Source organism: Gymnoscopelus braueri (assembly GCF_963280865.1).
Source record: "Gymnoscopelus braueri genome assembly, chromosome: 15".
In the NCBI taxonomy this organism is placed as follows: domain Eukaryota; kingdom Metazoa; phylum Chordata; class Actinopteri; order Myctophiformes; family Myctophidae; genus Gymnoscopelus; species Gymnoscopelus braueri.
Genome location: NC_137620.1, coordinates 31,257,465 through 31,284,823, shown reverse-complemented (window position 1 = coordinate 31,284,823; position 27,359 = coordinate 31,257,465). Strand labels below are relative to the sequence as shown.

At 41.5% G+C, this 27,359-nt stretch overlaps 1 protein-coding gene across 1 annotated transcript in view; it reads right to left on the bottom strand.

Moving 5' to 3' along the window:
• Window positions 1-2,454: 2,454 nt before the first annotated feature.
• LOC308101483 (trans-2,3-enoyl-CoA reductase-like) overlaps window positions 2,455-27,359 on the bottom strand; it is a gene marked incomplete at both ends in the record, with an annotated part of 42,258 nt that continues 17,353 nt past the window's right edge. The window contains 9 exons of the mRNA XM_080450899.1: window positions 2,455-2,582; window positions 3,085-3,130; window positions 3,561-3,646; window positions 12,557-12,661; window positions 12,971-13,043; window positions 15,780-15,885; window positions 16,198-16,307; window positions 21,372-21,478; window positions 26,198-26,242. Of these exons, the coding sequence (XP_080307025.1) occupies window positions 2,455-2,582; window positions 3,085-3,130; window positions 3,561-3,646; window positions 12,557-12,661; window positions 12,971-13,043; window positions 15,780-15,885; window positions 16,198-16,307; window positions 21,372-21,478; window positions 26,198-26,242 (806 nt within the window). The remainder of the gene's footprint in view (window positions 2,583-3,084; window positions 3,131-3,560; window positions 3,647-12,556; window positions 12,662-12,970; window positions 13,044-15,779; window positions 15,886-16,197; window positions 16,308-21,371; window positions 21,479-26,197; window positions 26,243-27,359) is intronic.

The window sequence follows — 27,359 nt, the reverse complement described above, 5'->3', positions numbered from 1 at the left end:
TCACCCACAGCACAATGCATACCTCAGACCTTAACTTATGGAATCTTTTTTTCTATTTCTTTTAACTTTGCATTAGTTTACATGAACTATGATGATAGCCTGTATGTTATGTATAATTTGATGAAAACATATCCAGTTTACGTGTATCTTACTTGAAATTTTGATGTGAAATAATTGAACTGAATTAGAATTAATGCGAGATAAGATTTGCAAAGTTACCTTTTTTACTTTGTACTTTTGTATCACAAGATTTCTTTTTTTCAACACAAATGCCAAAACAACATCGCAATTAACTGCTTTATCAAAGGTCAGTCCACTGAAGCACTTAAAGTACCGTTTCTGATTATATGCTGTAATATCTCAGACATCCCGTCGAGACCAATCACATCAGACAATAATGATGGCCTCACTTCACTGAACTGACAGTCCTCAATGATGATGACCATTTAGTGGCCGTGTCTACAGAAAGTGCTTTTTGAGAGACCGAGCGCTTTGGATATCATGTCCAGACTGAGTCGCTACACATGCACTGAACGAGATGCCTCTGCTTCAATGATTGTGGCCGTGTCTCTCCAACCCCCTGCATAGGGAAGTGTATCGGCTATTTGAAAAGAGCCAATGTACAAGCTCAGAACGCGACGCGTTGTGAGCTTGTGGATCGGCTATTTAAAAAAAATCTTGAAATAAAATGTGGATTTCTTTTTTTAAACACAAATCTGGTATGGGTCTCTCCCTGGCAAAAAAAACATTTTCAGATGGTGGGCTAGGAACAAATACAGTAATTTGAGGGGGTCCTTGACATGAAAATATTTGAGAATCACTGGTTTAAATAACAATAAAAACATTTGGAAGCAAGCCCAAAAAAGCAACTACACTTCAGAAACGAGCCAAAAAAAAACAACTCAACCCACAACTACCAATATTTATATACAAGCGACTTTACAGAAAAAGGAGCCCAAAGTCGCTTATAATAAGCGGACATGGCAACACTGACTGAAACGCGATGCTCGGCACTATAGGTAGCGGGGCGCGTCTTTACCACAGAAACATCTGCATGAAAACCGCTTTCTGTGGACACCCCCCCTTATCTGTCTGAATCTGTTGCCTAACTTGAGATTATCATAATATTCTCAGTCAGGACTGGGTTCAACACGTTCATTTAGCAAACCTACTTATGTGCAATACCAAACCTAGAAAAGTATGCTGCTCTGTTTTGCAACAATATATACAGGTATATACAGTAACGTGCTGAAGTAAAAAATATATATTTTAGTATGTAATCCAGTGTGTATAAATAAAAAAAACTATTTTGAGAAAGATTCCACATGCTTTAGATACTTGTTATGCAGCTTGCATAACTTATTGTATATTACTAATTGAAATAATTACTTTTCATATGAGCCTAATGTACTTTGAAAACATGACATAATTTGTATGCTGCTCAAAGATGTCACATTAACTGTGTTGTTCGTTACAAATAATAATGATTCCTATTTGTACTGAACATTGCTTTATGCCAAGACAGATAATTAAATATTTCCACATATTTCCAAGTGTAGGAATGTCTGTCACGTCTGTGTTTGATCAGTGATTCACTGGGACGCTGTTGAAAAGTTACTTTTGACTGACTCGGCCAAAATCCTTGACTCCTCACATTATACGATCTGTTTTGAATATTCTTTCACTCTTTCAACCACCACTTTTTTTACACTCCAATTGGACACTTAATGTGCTTTCAGTTCCATGCTCTGGTGAGCCGTTCACATAAGCTACTTTAACCCATTGATACCTGGAACGCATCTGTGTCACTTTAGATTTCCTTGGCTATTCAAAAATAGCAGATCTACAAGCTCGTAGCGCGGCACCGAGTGCCGCGCTACGAGCTTGTAGATCTGCTATTTTTGAAAAATCGTGAAAAAATATTTTTCATATATTTTTCAAAAAACTGTTTCTTTTTTAAAGAATCGCCTCAGGTCTTAAAGGGTTAACCGGAACATAGGGGTCCAGACAGCAATTGCGCGCACAATGGTTGAGTCATTCCATTTATTTTTTTCGGTTGGAAACGGTCCCTTTTCAAAGGGGAAGTGAGTGACACTTTCTTTTATCCGGTTTCACTCCACACACAATGCCTAAGATGAATGAATTCATTTTCTTGGCAGACTCTCATACAAAACCATTGCAGAGTGATGTTTTTGGCCTTGTGGGTTCCCTCTTCCCCTCCCAAAAGCCCAACCTCGCCAATTATCAAATTTCCTGTTGTTTTTTACCCCCCCTTCCAATGCCCATGGGCACCATGTATCAAAACAATCCTTTAATTTTCTGTTTACTTAGTGAATTGTGTAACTAGCTACTGTAATAGGATGCTATACTTTTATTTTGTTGCTCATGTTCAAAAACAACTGCTGCTGTGCCACAGATTTTTTCCTCCCCCAAGGTCTCTGCTGTTTACGGTTGTCAGATCAGGAAAGGAATGACTGCAGTCCTCCAGCTCCTGTCGTTCTTCACCTGGCGAAGGTATTTGCTATGCCTCCTCCTGGCCCACAGCAGCATCTGAGTGGTCACTAGCCCGGCAAACACTGCCACTAATGTAGGGAGAAACACTTCATTTTAGTTCAACCCATTAAGACCCGGGACGCATCTGTGTCACTTTTTGATTTGAGCTAAAAAAACATTATTTTTACACTTTGGCTATTCAAAAATAGCAGATATGCAAGCTCATAGCGCGGCACCGAGTGCCGCGCTATGAGCTTGTAGATCTGCTATTTTTGAGAAATCGTGAAAATGTGTGCAAATCTATGAATATATATATTTTAAAAGCAAACATTTGTAACTCAAATCTTTGCTTCTGGGGGTCCCTGGAACAAAATATTTTGAGATGGGGTCGGCGGCCAAATACATATAATCTTGGGGGTCCTTGACATGAAAAAGTTTGAGAACCACTGATATTATAGCAACGTTTTTTTCAAAAATGGATTTAGAAGACATTATGTAGAATCGGTCTTAATGGGTTAACTCACTGTGTGTGTGTGTGTGTCTGTGTGTTGAATAATACAGTCTCACACAAGTGTGTGTGTGAGGACATACCTGGGACAGTTTGCGTCATGACCGACAAGCTGAGCCAAGCTCCAATCTACACAATGACAACGGATTGAGAAAATGCACATGCATTCTTGGCATTACAGTACTATACTTTTGGCATTAAAATACTCTTATAGTGGCAGTATTATGTAGTATAACAGTGGTTCTCAAAGGGTCCTTGAGAAGGTTCCAGGGGTCCCCAGCAAAATAAGCAGAATCGGTGACATCGGCTATTTGAAAATCTGATCTGCATGCTCACATGTGATGCGACGCATTGTGAGCTTGTAGCTCTGCTATTTTTGAAGATTTTGGAATATCTTTGAAAAAATTTAACAACACAAATATTGTATGGAAGTCCCTGACACAAATTCTTTTCAGAAGGGGGTCCGTGGCCAAATACATATTAATATGGGGATCCTAGACATGAAAATAGTTGAGAACCACTGGTATAATATATAATATAGCTTTAATGTTTCATTTACCTCATAGGTGTATTGTGGGCAGTGTACAAGTTTAAACAGCCAGGTGAAAGGGTTATACGTTGGTCGAGGATATGTTACTCCATTACCTGCTCACAAGCATATACATGTTTTGTTATGCAACTCATTTGTATACTCATCGCTATTCTCATGTCAAAAGTAGCAACAGTCTTATCAACAGTTCCCTCTCAAGGCCTTGGGCTTCCCCATACCTTTAAATAACCCCATCCCCGTCCTTTGGAAACTTCATGAAAACTCTTAACTTTAGCGCTGACATCAGTGAATGTTCATGCACTCTGCAGGTGTCAAGAGCGCTTTCTTGTTCTCGGCTCGTTAAAATAAAAATTGCCTCTAGCGCTGTACTGCTGCCCAGAGCATGGCTAGCTTCACGAAGCTGGTCTCGGTATGAAACGCATTCTGATGCTCCTTCCATTATTCTCCGCCACTTTCCTATCTCCATTACCCCATTGAGACCTGGAACGCATCTGTGTCACTTTTTGATTTGAGCTAAAAAGCATTATTTTACACTTTGGCTATTCAAAAATAGCAGATATACAAGCTCATAGCGCGGCACCGAGTGCCGCGCTACGAGCTTGTATATCTGCTATTTTAGATTTTTTTTTATTAATATGTGCAAATCCTTGAATATATATTGTTTTAAAGCGAACATTTGTAACTCAAACCGTTGCTTCTGGGGGGTCCCTGGAACAAAATATTTTGAGATGGGGGTCGGCGGCCAAATACATATAATTTTGGGGGTCCTTGACATGAAAAAGTTTGAGCATCACTGATATAGAAACATACGTTTTTTTCAGAATACTGTTGGGATTTAGAAGACATTTGTAGAATCGTCTTCAGGTCTTAATGGGTTAACACGGGACGGGGACAGTGCAAGGGGTATGTTTAGGAGCAGTGGGCGTGCAAGAAGTGTGCAGGAAGAGCTCTCGAGATGGGTGAGTCATCGACATACACTCCATAATGCACATACTTTTCTCTCATGCATCTGCACGCCGTATAGTCCAAACTCCAAAGTGACATCTCTGACGTGCACCGCGCTGCACAGAGGGGATCCTATCTAAAATAGAACTCTAAATAAATCATGCTTCCAGAACCCACGAGGTGACACACAACAGTTGGTAGTTTCTCTAAGGCAGGAACTCTGTTGTGCAGTCAAGTCCAAACTCGAGTCTCAAGTCATCATGCCCAAGAACGAGTCATTGCCACCCATGCCTGGGACTCGCTTCCGAACAGGCTAGTTTTAACCACTTAAACGCTCTATACTTACTAATGCTTAGTTAACTGTGGTCGGCTGTGTACTTATAGCCTCACAACTCGGTGCGTTATGAGCTTGTGGATCTACTATGTTTGCCAAATGTTCACCAATAGGGATGCTAGGGTTCATGTGGTTAAAAGAGTGATTACAATATTATGTTTTAATATTATGAAATGATTGACTATTAAAGCAATCGTGTTACATAATCAAATAAACATTCTGTCACCTTATGTGTTAGTCATTTTTACAAAAGTGAAGAGATGAAGTTAGTGGGTTTATGATCTTTTTACAGGATGCATAATATTAAACCTTAAGATTCACATTGTAGATGCAGCTGTATATTCACCTGTTTGTTTGTGCCTTGCCAGGCAAATGTTGATGAATAGATTACCAAGCTCACAAATCTGTCCAAAAACACACAAAAAGATCATTTAATGTATATGAGATTGAAGACTATAATGTGTGATCAATGAGAGCAATGATGAAAGTGTAGCTGAAAAGTCATGGATTATTCATATAGCCTATGGTAGTCTGGTACTGTATACATTTGTAAACATGAGCAAAGTTCTCTCTCAGTAGGGGAAACCAGAGAGCCCAGCCTGTGAACTGTGATATGATACCAGTGTACGCCTGCAGCCGCTCAATAAATCGGAAGCTAAAGGTGCCTTTAAAGTTGACCTTATAAAGCCTTTGTTATCAGTAAGGCTACCCATAGGCCAATTTCAAAACTTTTAATTGTCTTTCCGTTGTACTTTTCAGCCATTTCTGTGGTGATCTTTAACTCTACTGTATATATTTTTGTGTTTATTGTCTTTCTTTTTTACTTGAAAAGAGTGTCAAAACTATCGCTCCATAAAAGTGATGAGTATCTAGGGACTGGCATTGTCGCTACTGTATATTCACAGCATTTCTGATTTATTTACCAATGAACTATAACTGTGTGTGTGTGTGTGTGTGTGTGTGTGTGTGTTGTTTTTGTCTGCAGCAGACAGTGGCCGCAAAACAAATATAATGAGAAGTGGTGTATTTTTTTAAATCTAAATTAGCATCTCAAGCTTTAACAGATCAATCGTGTTGAACTTTAGATAGTGTGTGCTATGTGTCAAGTTGTGTTTTAAAGTTGTTTATCCAAACTTTTTAATTGTTGGCTGTGTTGTTAGGTATTTATGTGCAAATTGTGTCATTGTTGTTTTGCCCAGCCATGAGTGACATTGCATTTTCCCTCTTGAGATAGCTTCTAAATATGTTCAGATAGTTTGAATAAAGTTTATTATATCCTACTTATGTGCAGGAAAATGTGATGTAGTACTCAGCACGGCTGAGATGGAGAACAGTGAAATCTCTTGAGGCTGCGTTGTCTGCAGAAATACGTTTCTGTGTTCTAGTCAAATGCGATTTGACGTCAAAAGTGGCTTGCTGAGCTGAGCCAACAAACATCTGAATAATTCAAAGCGGGGCATTTGCATTCTCCAAATTATCTGTTTCAACAACACAGCGTATTGCTTTCTGAGGGCTCGTCTCCGAGACAGGCAGATCCCCAACCATTAACTGATAATGTATTCCTTTTAAAATCTGATGTAGAATGATTTACACATCACTTTTAGATAAAAAAATACTCTTGTTAAAACATTATGAGGAACTAGCATCTTATAAAGTATAGAGTTGAGCTCATTGTGACAGATTTTAACAGATTTAAACAGCATGCTGTATGTTTGTTTGGTGTTTGGTGTTTGTACATTTATAATTGTAATTTATGGTATCATGTTCTGCATTGGCTAGCGCAACACGCATACTCTATAAGAGCGATTTCAACTGAGAATGGCGGACTGAATCATTTATGAATCTTTGCTAAAAGAGAGTCGTTAGGCCCTCTACTCAGCAAGTCATCCTCTATTACGTTAACTGAGGATTTTACTGTGGAAATGGCTCCAATTTGTTTCTTGGCTGAAACCTGGCGGTACGTCTCCCATCCGCAGCTGAATGTTGATGAAAAGTGTCACATCCATGTGGCTGATTGACCCACAGTCAGGAATATGCTCTCCATATTCTCGGTTCTGTGATGTGGGTCCAAGTTAATCGCGACCCCCCCTGCTGTAACAAGATTATTTTTCATATAGAGGAGTGAGGCCCATATCACTATGACAACCAGATAAGGCAGCCGTCACACCGACCCTGTACAAGTTACACGTTTTTTTTCTTTTTTAATGAAAGCCTCCCACTTTTTTGTTTTATTTTGGGGGGGGGGGCGGCAAGTGGAAGCCATGTTTGAGTTAATTCTGCTTTACTGGTACCCTGACTCATTATGGACATTAATTATTTAGCTCACTTTAAGTCACCTTAGCGGTCACTGGCAGATGATTTTACCTCCCAAATTCATTACCTCCCGCTCCTATGCACTTGCTGAGCTCATACAGACGATATAATTGTCTTCTCGGACAATTTCAGCTTATCATAATTCTAATGATAGAGGTGAGGAGAATGTGCTCATATCGATGGAAAATGGATTACTATCGTGCACAGACACCCCGAGGAACGGGCCTATAATCGCCAATCGAATCAACCCATCTATCTGCTTTATTCATCTCTCAGGGAATATAGTTTTAGCTAGATTTAACACCCAATAAATATGATCCAGTAACAACCTCTCTTATTGTTTCACTTCATCTGTTTTTTCTGATCTGTCATGCATGAAAAATATTCAGAAATAGGCCTTGTGGTTAGGCCAATAACCTGCAACAGATTTTGTTTTGTTTTGTTTTGCCAACAGTTATTTGATGTATCCTAGAAGCCGGTGTACATATAAATACTAAAATAATATTCAGGTATTTAATGTATACAGGAAACCCAAGAATCCCCTAAAACCAGATACCGAATTTTACAATATCCGTAACCATATCAACCAAATGTGGTCTGAATCCAGGACAAAGACAATTAATGTATACCTCCATGCACACATCCATGTTGGTTTTGCAAACTTTATGTGACATACATTTGTTCATTCCATATAAGGCTGGATTGACCAACTTCCCTGGGGCCCCAGACCCTCAGAGACCCCAGTTCCACTATGTATCTGTTGGTTTTGGGTACTTAATGTGAATGTATTTGGGAATATGCACCATTTAAGCACAATATCAACTGAATTGTCACAGGGCCCATGCAGCCCTGTATTATTATGTTTGAGGCCATGTCGAGTAGAAGAGCCCTGTGTTAATATCTGGTCTTGAAGCTCTATCGAGTGGAAGGGCGGTGAGAGAGGACATGCAGGTGGCAGGAGGGACAGAGGAAGACATGGAAAACATAACCAGATGGAAATGGATGATCCGCTGTGGCGACCCCTGACTGGAATTAGCCGAAAGAAGAAGAAAGAAAGAAAGTAAGTGTTAATATCTGGTCTTGAAGCTCTGTCGATTATAGAGCAGTGTGATCAGAAAGGGGCATGAGACCTTGTCTGTTTGGAGGCTGTCCACCATTTTAAACAAGTGGCGCAACATAACTTGAGAGCCATTCGTACCAAGCATAACTACAACAATAACTAAGTACAGTATATCATATAGTTATTGTTGTGGTGCAGACATCCACTTGATTTTTAAAACTATATCTTAAGTCATAAATATAGTTATAGTATTTGGTGTGAACATTGTTTCAAAGAAAGTTTGATATGGTCTGGAAGCTCAGTGGAGTAGAGCAGTGGTTCTCAACCCCCAGGGGTCCTTGAGGAGGTTTCAGTGTGTTAGTACCAGCATCACAATCATTTTAACCACTTTATCCATTTATACGTTGGCTGTTCAAAAATAGCATACAAGCTCACAGCGTGTCACTTCGTGCCGTGCTACGAGCTTGCACATCTGCTATTTTTGAACATTTTTGAAAAATCTTAAGTGTTTGAGAATATTTGAATAATTTTGCATTTTTTTTTAACACAAATCTTCTCTTCTGGGGGGTCCCTGGCACCAGTGGTGGCTTATCCAACGGGCTTGAGGTGCTGAAGCACAGGGCACCAACCTTGGGGGGGCCACCAAACGGCGTGTAAAAAAAAGAAAAAACGGCGAAAAACACAGAAATTTAGAAGCAGGGCTCCGTGCATCCACCCACCACCACCCACGACAAAACGATCCCCGGGGCACCGCGCTTGGCCTTATTCTGCAGGAGAAGTTGATGGAACATTACATTTAGTGCTGCTAAATGTGGGGGCCCGAGGTTAGGACTAGGAATTTACTGCCCACTATAGACTTAATCAGCCTCCCCCAATTAAAGAACGGTGCTTCTTAAGTATTGAAATGAGGAATTGTATTTAATATTGTTGTCCTACAAGTAGCAATCAATCAGGAGCAAACAAAAGCAGAGTGCATAGAAATCGGAATCAGAAATGTCTCAATGCACTGTACGATCTCAGTGTTTTAATTTATTTTATAGTGCTATATTTTATTTTTGTTGCGCATTGTGGAACATTATCTTAATGACTGGTATTTTAATCTCTTGTAATTTAAACTGATATCTTGCAGTGTCCGATGTTATGATCCGTCTTTGAGGCTCTGTTGGCCCTAGAGTTAATGAATACTTAGGTTTACTGTTCCAAGTAGACATAAAATAAAATACTAATACTAATATTGAAGTAAAATAAAGGTACCCTAGTCTTTCCTCTCAATTAAATTTGACTGTCTTTAGTTGATGGCCATTCCTGGGCAGATACTGCATAGAAGGTTGGGGTAGCATACTCCTGTGCTGATACATGGCTGTGAACTGTGGGTGTCCCCAAACTTTTGTTACCCAGGGGCCCCTAGGGCAGGCGTTCCCAAACTTTTCCGTTGCCAAGGACCCCCAGATAGCCATAGCCTGTGCCCGCAGCACCCCCACACTTTTTGGCGACACAGGGTCGATGAATGAATGCTGCAGGGTCCTAGCACATATTTTGGAACTCAAACACCAAACAGTATTTATTAGCGTTTAATACATAAATAAATTCCGCTCATTTCCTGGTGCCGATGTAATTTTGCCGCAAGTGTCGGGGGCAGACACTCGTGAATAAAAATGTAATAATGTTTAGAGAAGTTGTAAAAAAAACACAAAAGAAAAACACATTTCCTGTATGTGGAATAATTATTGTGAAAAATATACCAGAGAAAGATTATATCAAAAAATAACCTTACTTTAATTGAAAAGGTTACACAGTATGACTTTCAGTTGTTTCTCTGAAAGACCATGTTTTCTATAATAATGCTGAGAGAATACTGACTGTAACTTACCAAGAAACACATGAGGGATGGAATCACCTGTTTCCTTGCATAAACTGTAAGAGAGAGTAAAACACAGCGTTTAATTTAGTCTCCAAAATAATGATAAAATAGGACAGAGTGTGCCCATTTAAAGAGAGTATTTATTATACAACAGCTAGTTCTATGTACTGTAGCACTCATGCATCCACCATGCATGTTTAACTTAAAGTATAGCCACTGTAGCTATTAATAACATGGTAGTTTAAGTTTTTTTTGCTGATCTACAATCGCAGCACACCAGTGCCAATATATCAAGCTATAGCATGACCTCGAGTGTATTATTGCTTAAATTATACAGTAGCAATACCCAGGATGCATTTGCTTTATGTATGTTTTTCAAAGACAAAGTGAACCCAGTAAAAACCCTCCCACTCAAAGGATCACATTTATGAAACTTTAAATGTACTGTATATTAATGGCAATGCTTTCCCATTTAGACCACTAAAAGCCAATGTCATCACTTTTCTGCCCGTTAGAGTTTTAAGATAAGGCACAGCGTCCCTTGGGCAATTATAATATTTTATCTATTAGCACCTGGCATGAAACTTGATATTTCATCAACATGTAATGTAATACAAACTACAAAAGTGCACTCCTCATAGCGTAGGTCCCCGCCAGGCTTTGATGCCTATTCAGGGCCCTCAAACTTTGGCAGTCATAGGCAATCGGAATGGAATCTGAAAATTCTGATGGAGATTCTGGTGGAGATTCTTCTTTGGCCTATCTATACTGGGAGTGTGCGTGTAAAGTTTTACGGCAAGCGGACACTGCGTTCATGATTTGTGCCATTGTGTACACAAATCGGGGGCAGACATTTTTCCAACGTGGTTGTCAGAGGAGGGGAATGATCGGGCATGTAAATGGCCGAGACCCACCATGGAAGACCACCTTTGAACCATTGAAAGGCAAGTTCATGACGCGATGAGGATTCCATCACAGCTGGACCTGCACTTTGATGGGCACCGGCTGACCACCGCAAATGAGCTTGACATCCTTGGTGTCCCAATAGACCACAATAAGCTGTCCACAAAAATCCATCCAGGCAGGTCAGAAACTGGCAGCACCGAGGAGAGTGGCCAGTAAACTCACCACTGAGAACCGAGCAACTGTCTACAAGCTACAGGTCTGCAGTGTCATGGAGTTATGCACTGGGCTAAGTTACCATGTGGCCTCAGAAGAGTAACTTCCTGGATGCCTCACTCAGCTGGATGAGTGCTCCTCCACCTACACATAATACTTGAGAAATATCGAAGGCCCTCAAAATAATTGGCAGTCTCCATCCCTAGCCCTTTAAGACCTGGAACGCTTCTGTGTCACTTTAGATTTTATTTTTTCAAAAAACTGTTAGGATTTAGAAAACATTTTAAAGAATCTCCTTAATGGGCTAGCTTGGTTTAGCCACAGAAGACAGGTTGCTGCCGTTACATAGTCCTGTACAAAATGGCCCCCCACTGTCCCATGGACCTCCAGTATTATGCTTCCTCCACCACATCCCAGACGGCTTACCACCCACCTATGCACAGCCACACCAGAAACATGCTCTCAGCCTTCCCAGGCTCCAAACACCAGAAGGAGCGAGTGCATTCTCCGGCAGCGGCAGCAACCGCGGAACTGCCGCGGAACTGCCGGTGGAGGAGCGGCAGCTCCCGGCAGTGACTGCCGGCGGTGGAGCGGCAGCTGCCGGCGGAGCAGCGGAACTGCCGCAGAACTGCCGGTGGAGGAGCGGCAGTCGCGGAACTGCCGGTGGAGGAGCCGCAGTCAACTTATTTTTTCCGCCGATAAAGTATAGTTTTGGACCATGACGGAGGCGCGCCGACTCAGTAGACCTTGAGGCCAAGGAGTCGCGCCCGAGCGCCTCCAGGCGCGAGTGCCCGCGACGACCGGCCGATGGTCTACTAGTCGACTAAGCGCCGTCCGAGTTATGTACCGATAGGCACAGAATCGTAAATAATATTGGTGGGGACTGCGTTACACAAACGCAGCACACTCCCAAAGCTGGCGCCGCCGGCAGCTCCGCGGAAGCTGCCGCTGCCGGAAAATGCACTCGCTGTCCCTCCCAAACACACAGCACATTGGACAGAACCTTTCTCCACACTGCACGCTGTCCGGGTGTGGAACAGCCTACCAGAGCAGGTAGTTGATTCCATCACAGACAATGGGTCTTCAAGCTTTTACATGCAGAGTTCATAGACCTCTCCTGACCAACCCTCACTCCAACCGCTGAGCTGCAGTGAACCGTATGATTGGCCGATGGATACATGATCTGACTTGGCTATTGTTCACAATTGCGTTAAATAAATAAAAAAAAGAGTGAGGTATGGGCAGCGAAGAGCAGACTGAAGGAGAGTTCAAGGCCCAGACACACTCATGCCTGGCCCGTGTCTCGTTCTCTCCCTCCCAGAGCTTTGCAATCTGTTTTTTTCTGCCGGGGCACGCCACTCCTCCGCTCCCACTGTTTATCTGACACGGTGACTGGAACTCGGCGTCCCTCCCCCGATCCACCGTCGGGAGTGTGACCATGAGCGCCAACTCGGCAAAGATGAGAGAAAGTGCCGCCGCTGAGAATGTCGACGGGACCACGTGGCTCCCAGCATGCTTTGCCCTCAGCACGTCGTCACCTCTGCCGGTCTGGCATAGGCTCAGCCACGGAGACCTACCTCATTATTCACTTTGACGGGGCTGTTTGCGACCTAGCAGCAACGCCCGGGCTTGTTCCGGGGGCCTCGAGCAGATGTTTGGCTCCGTCGCCCGTGACACTGTTATGGAACGGCAGCGCAACGGTGCTAGCGCTGTGTGCTTTAGCCGAGCCGAGAGCAAACATATCAGTTGGTTTGGTTGATTAGTTGTTTTAGAGCTGATATACTCACAGGGTGGGGTATACAAAGGGTGATTGACATAATAGCCCAGCCACGATGTGAAGCCCCAGTAGAAGGCACAACCCTACAAAGCAAAAGGAAAATACAGTCAGTATGACGGAGTCTTTTTTTTCCTTTTTCTTCCTTGAGTTGAGTTGTTATTCATTCCGCAGTCCTTAATTCCCCCTAGGCTTAAGAGGTAAGGGGGACAAAATGTCAGTAAAAAGCCTATTAATGCACCACATTACTTTACAACCGCCTGCATCTGCATACTGATCAGTAGAGCCTGATGGAGCGCGGAATGATTCACCCGTTGTCTCCTCCTTGATTGAGTGATTTGGGGGCCACACACACACACAAAGGGTTACCGTACGCTCTCCCCTTGGTCCTTGCAATACTCGTTAGAGACACAGCAGCACCTGAGCCTGTTGCTTAAACCCTCTAGCAACAAGAGTCCTACATTTTCCATATGCGTGGGGATTTTTTAGATCTATTTTCCTCTGCCTTTAACCCTTTAAGACCGGGAACGCATCTGTGTCATTTGGTTATTGAAAAATAGCAGATATACAAGCTCATAGCGCGGCACCGAGTGCCGCGCTATGAGCTTGTAGATCTGCTATTTCTTTTTTTTTATCGTGAAAATGTATGCAAATCTTTCAATATATATTTTTAAAAGCAAACATTTTTAACTCAAATCCTTGCTTATGGGGGGTCCCTGGAACAAAATATAAATATCAGTGGTTCTAAAAAAAATCATGTCAAGGACCCCCAAAATTATATGTATTTGGCCGCGGACCCCCATCTAAAAAAAATGTTCCAGGGACCCCCAGAAGCAAAGATTTTCAGTTACACCGCCTAAACAATATATTCAAATATTTGCCCAAATGTTGATGATTTTTCAAAAATAGCAGATCTACAAGCTGCTATGAGCTTGTAGATCTGCTATTTTTGAATAGCCCAAAGTATAAAATAATGGTTAAAGTGGTTGCTTTAGCGGTTTTAATGGGTTAATCAAACTAGGTTTGACCTTCCCGTCTGTGGAATACAAAGTAGGCTAGGGCCAGATTTGAATGGTGCACCGTGGTTCAGAAACTAACTGTATCAGCACCCTGCACTCTCACAGATAAGTGCAGTCGGCAAAAAGAGGAAGGAGAGATGCATGTGTTTACCATCGCTATACTTTGCTGAATCAGGGAAAAACAACATAAGGACACACAAAATGGCTGACCTTCAAATAGCTGTCGCAGCTTGCCAAACCCAGACCACTAATCCTTATTTGTTATTGTGTAAGACAATGCTGAAAGCTGACAATCTATGGTCAAGTTGAATGTTTTTTTTTTGATGACACATATGATTTAAATAAAATAGATGCTGCTATAAAACGTTGAGTAGCTTCATAAATAATGCACAAATACAGGCACATACACATGAACTCGATGGCCTTTTACTGAATATTCTAGCAAGCATCAGTTCACTTACAGCAACTGGCACCCACTCCTAAACAGAACATTTGTGTTTGTTTGTTTGTTTCTTCTGTTTTTTTGCAATGATGGTTTGCAATGGTAATGTGTCATGTTTGGGTGTATAGCATCAATTAAATGTATGCTTTGCATTCTCCTAGGGCAAGGCCAGTGCTAGCTTAACAACAGCCCCACAGCACAGTCTCTGGTTTTGGACACAAAAGAATTAAACATTGGACCATGCAAAAGGCCACCTGTTGAGTTTGTATAATGCTCCGCATTATACAAACTGGATCGTTCCAGTTTGCATCAGGTAAATGGAGACTCAAACAATGGCATAATGTGAATTTGTTGTAATGTTTACCTTCATATTTTGGGATTCTGACGGACTAGTCTCAGACAGACTGTAGGCTCACACACTTTTCAAATGGTTCCTCCTAACAAAGATTTGTGGAAGTTGTCTGGCTTTTAGAGTAGAGACAAGATAGAGACTGCACACAATGTGTGAGGTATTAGCCAGACTAAGTCTTGCCTTTTCTTTCTGCTCACGCATGAGTGTGTGCGTGTGTGTGTGTGTGCGTGTGCGTGTGCGCGTGCGCGTGCGCGTGCGCGTGTGCGTGTGCGTGTGTGTGTGTGTGTGTGTGTGTGTGTGTGTGTGTGTGTGTGTGTGTGTGTGTGTGCGTGTGTGTGTGTGCACCAAAGAAGACAGTGACACCTCCATGGTGCCTGCGTCTCTGGGCATGATTATGTCTGTGACAGAGGGGACTGTCTCTCCAGTTGTGCTACAGTGTCAGCAGAGCGCTTAAGGGCTTTAAACACGATTATATACTCTCGTACGACAGTGTCGCGCACCGAAAATAGCTGATCTGCAAGCTCACAACGTGTCGCGTCTGAGACGCTTGTAGATCTGCAATCGTTGTGACACAGCGTCGTACAAAGGAGCATGGATTAGGCATTAGGGAAAGTAAGAGCACATTTTTGGCCCCCCCTGCTCTTACACTCTACACGCTACTTCTGCTTCCTTCGCTCTCAGCGTCTCTGCTGTTCCTTCTACATCACACATGCCAAAGAGCACATGAGGACACCAGCTCAGCTCCAATAACAGACTCTCGCTTTTAAACCCCTGGCTTCTTGCCCTTTTAATGTGCAAATCCTTGCCTATTTCTGGCACACAGAGAGAGAGACAGGCCTCATGTTCTGTGTTCAGATGCTTTGTGCTTCCGCATGAGTGACTCACTTATTCACCAAAAGTTCTAATGTCAAGCGGGCACAGGTGGGCAAAATTGGATTACAAAGCTGCATTTTTTTGCATGCAATTATTTCACAGGCGATATTGAACAAGAGGTGATTACATTTTTTACCTTGAGCAGATTCCCAATGGGTGTGTATCCGTCAGACAATTTGTGAACAAATAGGGTTTCCAGCAGGTGTTTGATGTAATGGAGAGAGTGGCAGAAGCAGGCCAGGCTTGTGGGGGGAAAAGAAGGTGCCATTTGTCAGAGGGTTATAAGATATCATTGCCCCACTTTACGTGTGTGTGTGTGTGTGTGTGTGTGTGTGTGTGTGTGTGTGTGTGTGTGTGTGTGTGTGTGTGTGTGTGTGTGTGTGTGTGTGTGTGTGTGTGTGTGTGTGTGTGTGTGTGTGTGTGTGTGTGTGTGTGTGTGTGTGTGTGTGTGTTACTTGAAACATAATAATATATAAAGAATATAGGGTCAACTTTTCTCCTCCAAACTATAGTCTACAGCAGCACGTCAATAGCAGACCAGTGTCTCTACTCACTGAACCACCTGTTCGCTGCGTCCTTTGATGTCATCATTATACATGCTCCCCAGGCGGAAATAAAACACAAGGTAGATAAGGAGAGGTCCGACATCTTGGATCAGAAACACCTAAAATGGGAAGAAGAAGCAATGACAATTTAATCAACCAGTGCAATTCCAACTATCCACACACTTCATTCTTTGATTAGGTATTCATATCATATCACAAAATCAAGTTGTCAAATTGTTATCAGCCCACAATAGTAGCTTGTATTCCCAGCAGTTTCTGAATTGATCAATTGTGAATTTCTCTTAATTATTCTGTTTGTCTGTCTTCCTTCTCTAGACTCATAGAACAGGCCAGCAAATGAGCCTGGGGCCCTGGGTAGGTTAGCTAATAGCTACTGAGTAATTTAAGGCAAGAGGATAGTGCTGTTTACTTTGTATTTAAGCTGAAGGTTATTTCTGCAGTGAAAAATTGCAAGTGAAGATAATTCACATCAAGTACGGCAGTGTCTTTCAGACCATAAATGATTGATGGACACGTGGGCAGCTCATTCAAATAAAGAAAGAAGAAATCCCCTCAAAGGTAATCCACTCTCAGTAGCTGTTAGTCTTGCATTTTAACAAGTCATAATCCTAGGAGGCGAAAAATAAACATTAATAAATGGTTAGTTCATAATAGAGCAATTTAAAAAACACTATATGTTTACATCCTTCATCAAGTAGATAAACCAGTGAACTACCACACCATTATATAAAGAGGACGTCCCAGTAACATCATGACAATCAGATTACTGTAGTTGCCAGGTCAATCATCACAAAAGATTAAGTCCTTAACCATAGGACTGCCCTAAATCCTTGGATTGGTTCTGCAATGCAGTTTTCTTTTAGCTCTCTAATTGTTGTCAGCCTATTTTAGCAACAAAAGCTGGGAGATTGCAGTCTCAATTGACCTACAGTAAGTGTTTAGAGACTGACTGTCTTATATTGTAAATGGATCCAAACATTGTCTATAATAAAGGTGTACATTGGACAGTTTGCCTGTCTGCAGGCTCTACTCCATGACCTTGTGAACACCATATAATAACCATAATCAACCTGTCATTGCTTTTTTTAAACGGTAACATTACGTTTACTACATGTTTATACAAGCTTGTTATCGTAGTAATTTAAGGTCATACCCTATTCTTTGTTTAACATGACAGTGGCTAGATTAACTAGTGTAATGATAGTTATGCCTTACTTATTAAGTAACATACATAATACTTACATTTATCTGAACACATACATTTAATTACAGTATGTTTATATTCAAAACAAAGTAACATATTAATGACAAATAGGCACAACTGAACTTGCTAAACTGAAATCTGTAAATAAAACTGAAACTGAAATCTGTAAATTTCATGCACAGTACAGTGTCTCCCTTTCCCAGCGCAGGGGATAATTGCGATGACAATACAGTCGGCGGCGAATCTAGCCGTTTTCCAGCAATGCAGCACTTTAAATGTCACCAACAATAACATAAACATGCTGAACCACTTTAGACGTGTCCATTACGGTCTATTACATGACTGTCACTCTGGCATTGTGACTGTCACACAATGTCACTTAAGCACTGCCGTGTCCTTCATCACTTTATGCCTTTGCTTTATCACTCAGTCTGCTCTCTCTCCATCACCAGGTCATGCTGACTGGTTGCTCTGTGGTTTTCAATAGTTAGCTTCCTGTTTGTTTTTTTCCGTGAAGGACATCGCCATTCTCTCTCGTGACACTGCGTGATGTGGGAGCAACCTGTTTGGTAGCTGTTTTAGCCCATGACCTCCTCTAGGCCCTTCAATGTGAACTTCTCATCCTTCTCCCGTAGAGGCACAGTCTCGTGGCTTTCTCTGCCCACCTCACCTCTGTGCAGTGGTGGAAAAAGTACTCCAATGTTTTACTTAAGTAAAAGTATCAATACTGAAGTGTTAAATAGCTCTATATTCTGATAGTACTCATTGCTATAGAGTGTTTGTTCAGTAAAATGAGTCTCCTTGTCTCTCCACCTCTGTATTAAACAGAAAATGCATTTTCGTTTCAGTTTCAATTTTATCCAATCAGGATAGAGAACTCAATCAGGATATAGATTAACCAAGTGAAATTGGAAGTGATGACACTAAGAAATGAGCAGGCAAAATTGGAACTGGAACACTATAAAAATTAAGCTTAAAACTGGGTACTTTCTCCTGATTGGCTGAGATTTTTACACCTACCGGAAAATGTATTTTCTGTTTATTAAAGAGCTGGAGAGACAGGGAGACTCCTGCACTGAACAAACACTCTATAGCAATAATTACTATCAGAATATAGTGCTTTAACCTTTTAACAAAATACTTTTTGTTTTAACCAAAAAATATCACTTACCCTACCTTTAAAGTACCAAAAGTAAAAGTACTAAAATGTTTGAAAATAGCAGATCTACAAGCTCACAACGCGTCGCGATGCGACGCGTTGTGAGCTTGTAGATCGGCTATTTTCAAATAGCCTAGGTATAAAATAGGGCTATAGTGGTTAATGTATGTTTTATAATGTAATAATATATATCTGCAAAGTAACTAGTAACTAAAGTAATTCGAATAATTGTAGTGGAGTAAAAGTGCAATATTTGGATCCGAGATAGTAGCGGAGTAGAAGTAAAAGTATTGGAAATTGGAAATACTCAAGTAAAGTACAAATACCTCAAAATTGTACTTAAGTAAATGTACTTAGTTACTTTCCACCACTGCCTCTGTGTTCGGGCGCGCATTATGCCATGACTGCGGGGCAATCGAGTACGAGTCTTTGCGACCCAGCAATGGCTCAGGTGGAGACCTGCCATGACCAGCGGGGACCCGGCATCAGCCAGGACCAGGTCAGTGTTGCTGTCTAGCTGCTTTCTTTTAATAGCCTTTTCACACAAAGTACCCCCTTTTCTTTGCTTTTCTTGTTGACCTGGTGATAAAGAGGTTACAGCAGAGGTTCTCAAACTATGGGTTGGGGCCCCACGTGGGGTCGCAGGAAGGTGAAGGTTGACACATTGACACAACTGGAGAAAAAAAAAGACAAATTATCCTTCCCATTAAGTCTATTTTTGAAAAGCGTAGTCTGTGAATGCATTTTCTATATGTTTTTGTCTTTTTATATATTATATTAGTTTTATATAACCTGTATCTGGCAACAGATACAGGCTATGTACTGTATGTTTCAAATTCTTAATGTACAGAAACACTGTTCCATAACCTTTAAACTACAGTAGGTCGATAAGATACTAAATCAGCAGGAATCACAATGTATTTTATAAAACTTAATTTCTAATCGATTTTTTTTTTTTAATATTATGCTTTATTTCAACTTTGAAATGTCACTATAAATCAGGTGTGGGGTCGCCAAGGTTTGAGAACCCCTGGGCTGAACTAAAGTCTGAAACTTATAATTGGCACAGGGAGGGCCATTATCAGAATCCAGAGTTAAAGGGATGCGCTACCTGGAAAAAGATTGACTTCAAGTGAGTTATCACAGCCATTGATGTGGTCCTGGATGAGCAATACATTTCTGGATAATTGGAATAGTTTTTATATATTTTTTTTAGTTTTTCTCTGGGACCTCAATCTACACACTTTCACCCTCAGTGTTAATTTAACTCAGACAGTGTTCAAATGGAACCAAATGGGGTCCGTTTGGTCCATTTACGGGTCCATTTGGTTCCATTTGAACACTCTCTGGGTTACAGGCTGGGTCATTTAGCCGGGGACCCCCTGGAACCCTCCTCAAGGCCCCTGGGGGTCCCTCCACGCCACATTGAGAACCAGTGGCATAGACCATACTGTATACATGTGAAGAGACGCATCTTTTGAAAAAAACCTATGTTGCTATATCAGTGGTTTTCAAACCTTTTAATGTCAAGGACACCAAAATGTATATGTATATTTGGCCGCGGACCCCCATCTCAAAATACGTTGTTCCTGGGACCCCCAGAAGCGAAGATTTGAGGTGAAAATGTTCGCTTAAAATTTTTTCATATTCAAAGATTTGCACACATTTTCTCGATTTTTCAAAAATAGCAGATCGGTGCCGTGCTATGAGCTTGTATATCTGCTATTTTTGAATAGCCAAAGTGACTCTGACTTATTGTTATGTGTAACAAACAGTGCAGCTCTGGACAGAGTATCCACCAGAGCAGTGGTTCCCAAACGTTTTAGTTCAAGACCCCAATAGAGAAATTAGACATTTCGCCTGGGACCCGAACTAGTGACTAGTGGCAGATCTACAAACTCACAACGCGTTGCTTCGCTTTGCGCTGCGAAAGCTTGTAGATCTGTTATTTTCTCTACTGCTTAATGTTATTTTTTTTCTTAATTATGAAATACTTTAGAAAAATGTTGGAATTGTTTTTAATTGATCAAAAGTTGTGATGCATCATTGATTGATATTTGAGACCCACTCGTAGCAGAGTGTTTCCAGTGAGCCAACATGCACAATATCAGCACCTTAATCAGTATCATTGGTAACACCTGTGAAGGAAGTAAGAAGTTGCCCAATTTCTTTCCAATATGGCTGCTGTGCAACATCACTTTGCTCCACAACAAGATATTTAAAAAAAAATGTGGCAACTGGCCGGAATTGGATCATACTGAATGAACCCTGACAACAATATTCACTCCCCCAAAAGATATCTCAAAACTTGTTGAGTGCACATGCTCCTCTGAGGATGAGCACTAGTTATTTGGTGACCCCTTTCCTCTAGCACTAAGCTGACCGAAATGTCAACTTTGTACAAAAGAAGGCAGATGGCGGGATGAACCCTACTGATTTTGGTGACCCCCATGGTCTTTCTTCTAGCTCCACCGTTAGGCCAAAAGGCATTAATATTAGTTTTTGCTTCAGTGAATAATATACCCCCCTGTCAATTGGTTCAAACCACTTTGATCCAGTTAGGTGTTGCAATAGTGGGATTTTTATACTCTTGTCACGTTTCAACTTATCTACCGAACACAGCACCATGTTTATATATATTTTCTCTTTCATTTTACCCCAGGTGGTACCAAACTAATCAAACGTACGGTAATTGTGATATATGGATTCCTTCGCGCCTGCCGAAAATAGAACAATCTTTGCTTTGAGGATAAACGCTATACATTGCTATGTGTTCGTTCTTTGTTGTTGTGTGATTACCGTGCTCCAGCCCACTTGGTACCCTAGATCGCTGGAATACATGGACAGTAGGGAGGAGGAGGCGGCGATGTTTCGCAGCACGCAATCATCTCTGAGGAGAGGGCCATCTAAGGAAAAGAGAGGAGAGATGAGCAGGAGGCGCAATGTGGGAGAAGATTGCAGACAATATAGCCATGGTGGTGGCTCTCAGGCAGGGTGGAGTGCAGACCGGGTTGACTTTATAAAAAACATAAAGAGGCTCTCTCCAGTGTAACAGGATGATGATGACAATTGATTACATTCTGAATGAGCCAGTGGGAAGAAGAAATCAAATGGAAACGAGTGCTGTTGTCCTTAACAACACGCTGATGCATCAGCGATCTATTTTTTTACCATCATTTTATTGTGTGTTTTTCTAGCACCTTAAATAACGTCATGCACAGCATACATCTGCTGCTACGCTCACGCACCTTCATATCTTATCTCAGGTACCTTGTGTAAATTTGTAGATACATTTTCTATTGTTCTCTTGTTTGATCTCCTTTCCCCCTTGCCCCTCTTCTTCTTCCCTTAGTTTTTTCTATGGAAATAACGATACGATGGGAACTATGCACGAAAACGCATTTCACCCATTTCTTTTACTTTACTGTGAACCTGTGATGTGACAATAAGGCTGATTCTGATTCGCTTGAGTATTTCTTCATTTGCTGCGGTGCCAATGGATTGTTCTGCAGATGAGAGTAGGCTACTGGAGGTGTTTGATTGTGATACTTTATCAAAACAGCCAGCCCTCTACACATAGGTTGGCCTTGAAATGATTATAGCTTATGAGACAAATACATTCTATTAAATAGTTTCTTCCAGTATAGTTCTCAACAGGTTCCTTCCATGTCTCTGTGATTAGCTTCGATAGCTGTTCCTGTGTGATGCTGCATAAACCAGATAGTAGGCCACGTGCCCCCATTTGATCAAATTAGCTATCTCTGGGACCCCGATCTACACTGCCATCCTGTTAATTTATCAGTGTACAGTGTACAAATGGAACCAAATGCTGTGTAGTAAAAAAGATGTGCGTGCGTGCGTGAATCATAAAGGAGATTTGCAGGTCTCACTTTAGTGTCACTTAATTTAACATAATATAATATACAAAAATATATGATAGCGATACATGATGACCTATTAACCACATGAACCGTAGCATCCCTATTCTGGGACGCGACCGCTGCAATGAAGTATATTGGCTTGAAGTGGTTAACTTTGTCAAGGACCTTTGTCAAGGTCTATGTTAATGAATGGGAATAAGCCAATTAAATATTGTGAGCTTAATTTTCACAGTGCGGTCGGATAGCTATCCCTTTTTGTCCGTTAAGTTCCCTTGAAATACTATGTCATACTACCACTAATTAAATATGAATATTTGAATGAATTGAATATAGGTGTCAGATACTAGCTTTTAGGTCTTTTTCCTGTAATTCTTGGGCGCCTAAACAAGTTTACTTTGTGATTGAGGGCAACCTCTCGCCGGTGACCTCAGATCCCGGCTGCCTGCAGAAACACTCCTCCAGAACGGATGTCATGAGGTTGTATCCCATTAACCCTTTAAGACCGGGAACGCATCTCTGTCATTGTAAGATTTCTTTGGTTATTAAAAAATAGCAGATCTACAAGGTCATAGCGCGGCACCGAGTGCCGCGCTACGATCTTGTAGATCTGCTATTTTTGAAAAATCGTGAAAATGTGTGCAAATCTTTGAATACATATATTTTTAAAGCCAACATTTTTGACTCTCTTACAACTTCTGGGGGTCCCTGGAACAAAATATTTTGAGATGGGGGTCCACGGCCATATCATTTTTGAGAACCACTGATATTATAGCAAATATGTTTTTTCAAAAAACTGTTAGGATTTAGAAGACCTTTGTAGAATCCAGAAGCAAAGATTTGAGTTACAAATGTTCGCTTTAAAAATACATATATCCAAAGATTTGCACACATTTTTCACGATTTTTCAAAACATAGCAGATCTACATGCCGCGCTATGAGCTTGTATATCTGCTATTTTTGAATAGCCCAAAGAAATAAAAAAAATGACACACAGATGCGTTCCCGGTCTCAATGGGTTAATATTTGAAAGGGTGAGAAGTTTGCTGTAATCTGAAGCTGACCGCGTCGCTCAGAAGATCCAAGTGCCCCGCGCCCCCCCCCCCTCGGGGGCCTGTCTCTCTCTAAGTGATTATTGGGTTTCACCTGAAGATCATCCCTCCCACAGCTATTGCTGGATAGGAAAAAGGGGACATCTGGTGGTTGACATTCCCAAGCAGATGCGAAGGTCCCATTATGGCGGCCCCCTGGCTCTGCAGCCATATTTCCTCCATCAGCGTAACCACGGCAATGAGATTTGGAGGAGGCTGACCGAGAGCGTGGCCTCGTCTAGAGTGCAATCTGTTTCTGCAAAAGGCTGCGCACCGTGGCAGACGACGTAGGCCAACACACACACTCATACAGGCACGCACACACACACACACACACACACACACACACCATTCTATCTGGATCTCCCATTTGCGCACGCACACATACAGTGCAGAGACTGCACTATGCCATATGGTTACGCCGCTTAATGAGGGTCACTCATGTGTCGCGGTGGAGCGTGATTGACAGGTGGCAGGTGCATTGAGTGGCAGGTCCATCCTCAACACACATGACGGAGACGCTGGTGTCTCTAACAAGAGCACAGCCACACACCAGTGCATTTCTACGACCCGCAGAGGGTGGTGTCAAAACGTTTATGTGTGGCGCGCTCTGGCGTAAAAAAAAGCGCTCCCTGAAGAAATTGTTACACAGGAAGCTTTTAAGAACGTTTCCCTTCCCCATTCTGATGGGATATTATCTGTTGTGGCTCTTTTTGAAATGCTGTCATGGCTCAATATGATTATACTATAGCCTTTCAATGCAACGGGAGAGAGATGCAGATACCTAGAAGAATCTCCCTATTGTCATTCTCATTCATGCAGACTTTCTTTGCGGTTTACTTTAAAGGTAGGGTAAGTGATATACGTTGGTTAAAATAAGTGTTAAATAGCTCTATATTCTGATAGTACTCATTGCTATAGAGTGTTTGTTCAGTAAAAGGAGTCTCCCATGTCTCTCCAGCTCTTTATTAAACAGGAGAGACCCCTGTGACCGAATAAACGCTCTGCAGCAATGATTACTATAAGATAGGCCTGACCTCGACTAAGTCGACTAGTCGACTGGTTAGTCGCGGGGGGTCCGAGTCGACTGCGTGTCTCTTAGTCAAATCTAGTCGGGAAAAAAAAAAAGGGTTTATTTTTTTAATGGCCAAAAATGTTTTAAATTGTTTTTTGGCCAAGTCTACACCTGCAACCACACGTAACTTCCACTTTTTTCTTCTTATTCCTCGTCTTTGTATTGGTATTGTTTGTGTTGGAGCGCCTCAGTGCGGCTGCAGAGTTCATGTGCAACCTCTTCCAGAGAGAGATAGAGACACTAGAAACTCTGCTGGAGACACAAAACAAACTGTGTAGACTTGGCCCTTTGAAATAAAATGTATTTTGGCCCTATTTTGGCAAAAATTAAGAGTGCTTGTTCTATTTACCGCTGCTGTTAAGAACCATTTTGTACGTTTACATGTATTTAGGGTATGATGCATCCATCTTCTCTAAACAATGCCATATTGCCAAATTATGAGACCCCTAATAACAGCCCTTCTACAGTACGTTAGCTACAGTACTTGATAATTAGCCAAGCCGAGTTGAAAGCGGCATAGCTGCTTAAAATGGAACGCTTTCATTTTCTCCCAGGCAGCTATTCTTGCCATGAATAGTATTCTGTCTCAGAAATGTCCAACAAAGACTAAATGGCTCAGCGCCGCGGCATACCAGTTCTTGAATTGGCTGAAAGATAATCGTCTCTGTCGGCTGGAAACCTCATATGTCCAAAACTGTTACTTTTCAAGATTAGAATTCAAAAGCATCAAAAGTATACAGATCTACCAGCTCGAAACGCGTCGCTTCGCGCCGCGTTTCGAGCTGGTAGATCTGCTACTTTTGATGCTTTTGTGTGACGCTGTAGTGCGATCAAATAGGGCGTTAATTTATGAAAAAACACAACGTTGGAGTTAAGAGGTTTCTGCCCGACAGCAACACTATACAGTATGTTCTCAAGATCAATTAAGGTTGGCTGAAGGAAATGGGAAAGGGTTGTGAAAGGCATTGGCAGATAATGAACAATTCCAGCATCTGTGCGGCGTGGAGCACCATATGGGCTCCACCTGCTGAAATATGATGGACTTCTTATCAACTCCCTCTCTCTAATGCTTCATTTATGCTCCGTTTGCGCGGCAGCGTCGCGGGCCCGAAAATACACAGATCTATAAGCTGATTTGCATACAGAACGCATTGTCAGTTTATAGATCTGCTATTTCTGGTCCACAACGCCATTGTACGACAAAGTATAAATCAGGGTTTATGCATGGCAGCGATGTGGGGCTATACACCGAGCCAAAACTCAGATGACAATTAAGCAGTGCTTCTGTTAGTTTTGTGGAAGTTTGCGTTAACAGCCCCCAAAACAGATTTGAAAGTGGGAATGGAGGCTTTGGGGAGAATATGTGAATACAAGATGACTTAATATTTATTCAAACATTTCTTGAAATGAATATTTTGTCAGCTTTAACCTTCCGGGGGCTCAGCAATTAAGATGTTTTAGATGCAAGCATCATTCTAAAATGGGGTTTTGTTTTGTTTGTGCACGACAAAAGCCAGCTAATTTAACATGAACTGTCAGTTGTATGAAATCAGAAATGTTGTTGTTGGGAGTGTTACTTACTAAGGCTTGTCCTCAGTCCAGTCCTTGAAGGATACTTATCAGGACCTGTCAAGCAAAATGGACAGTTACATTATGGTTTGGCTAGAGCAAAACATTTCCTTGGTTAAATGTTCTTGTGTCTAATTTATTTTCCTATATTGCACTGCCTATGTTTATGCCTTTCAGCAGAGCAAGGGGTAATAATTTAGCCACTACTGCACATTTCACTATTTATTAGAACTGCAAATCAATACCTGAGTGTCCTACAGTACCTGAACTTACAATATTTGGCTGTATGTGTTATTACAAAGCACAAGCTGATATTTTTAAATGCTTACAGGAAGAGAATATAAAATGATTGGTTGGTAAATCATATGGAAAAACAAATACATATTTCAGTGACTAAACAGCCAAGGTAATGCATTTTTTTTTTCTCCCTTTCATAAAATGGGAACCTGGCGGAAAGTCATAAAATAAACTGAGGGAGGAAAATCGATAACAACAAATGTTGTTCTGCATCTGGAATTGGACCCAGAGTCATTCAAACATGCATGGTTACTTTTCTCAAGTTCCGCTAGGTTTTTGATTTTTGTAAAAGTAAGGGAAGAATAACTATAACTCCATGGGTTTCTTGAGAAAAGTTTGGTGTTAGGGTACTGTATGTCAAAGGCCTAACTAGAGCAGCAGTAACCTAAAAGCGGTTGGACATCCAATCGTGCACACGGCCCCCCTAGAAGGTCTGTCAATGCAAAGGCTGTGTTTTCTACCTAGATGAGGTCTCTCCCGCTGTCAGAATGACCTTAAGACGGAAGGTTTGTGTTGCTCTGTACTCTTAAAGGGTTGAGAAATTGTGCCACCTTTTGAAAAGTGGACCGCCCAACATCTTAGGCTGTATTTGAGCAAAGAACGGTTAGATCTTACATATAGAGCACCGAAGTCTGACGTCACTGGCACTGCCAATAGACTGCCACTAGAGGGCCTGTTCCACGGGTTCGTTGCTTTATTTTCTGTGTTGAAATCCCCATTTGGGAATCTTAGATCACGTCATATAAGAACTGTGTTCCAAACATAAACACACCACCCTGGCGTTTTTGTCAGGGGGGTGGCTCTGCATCGTTTATGATATTCATTCATATTTGATACAGCCTGTTTCTGGCGAAAATGGAATTAATTCTGCCTTAAA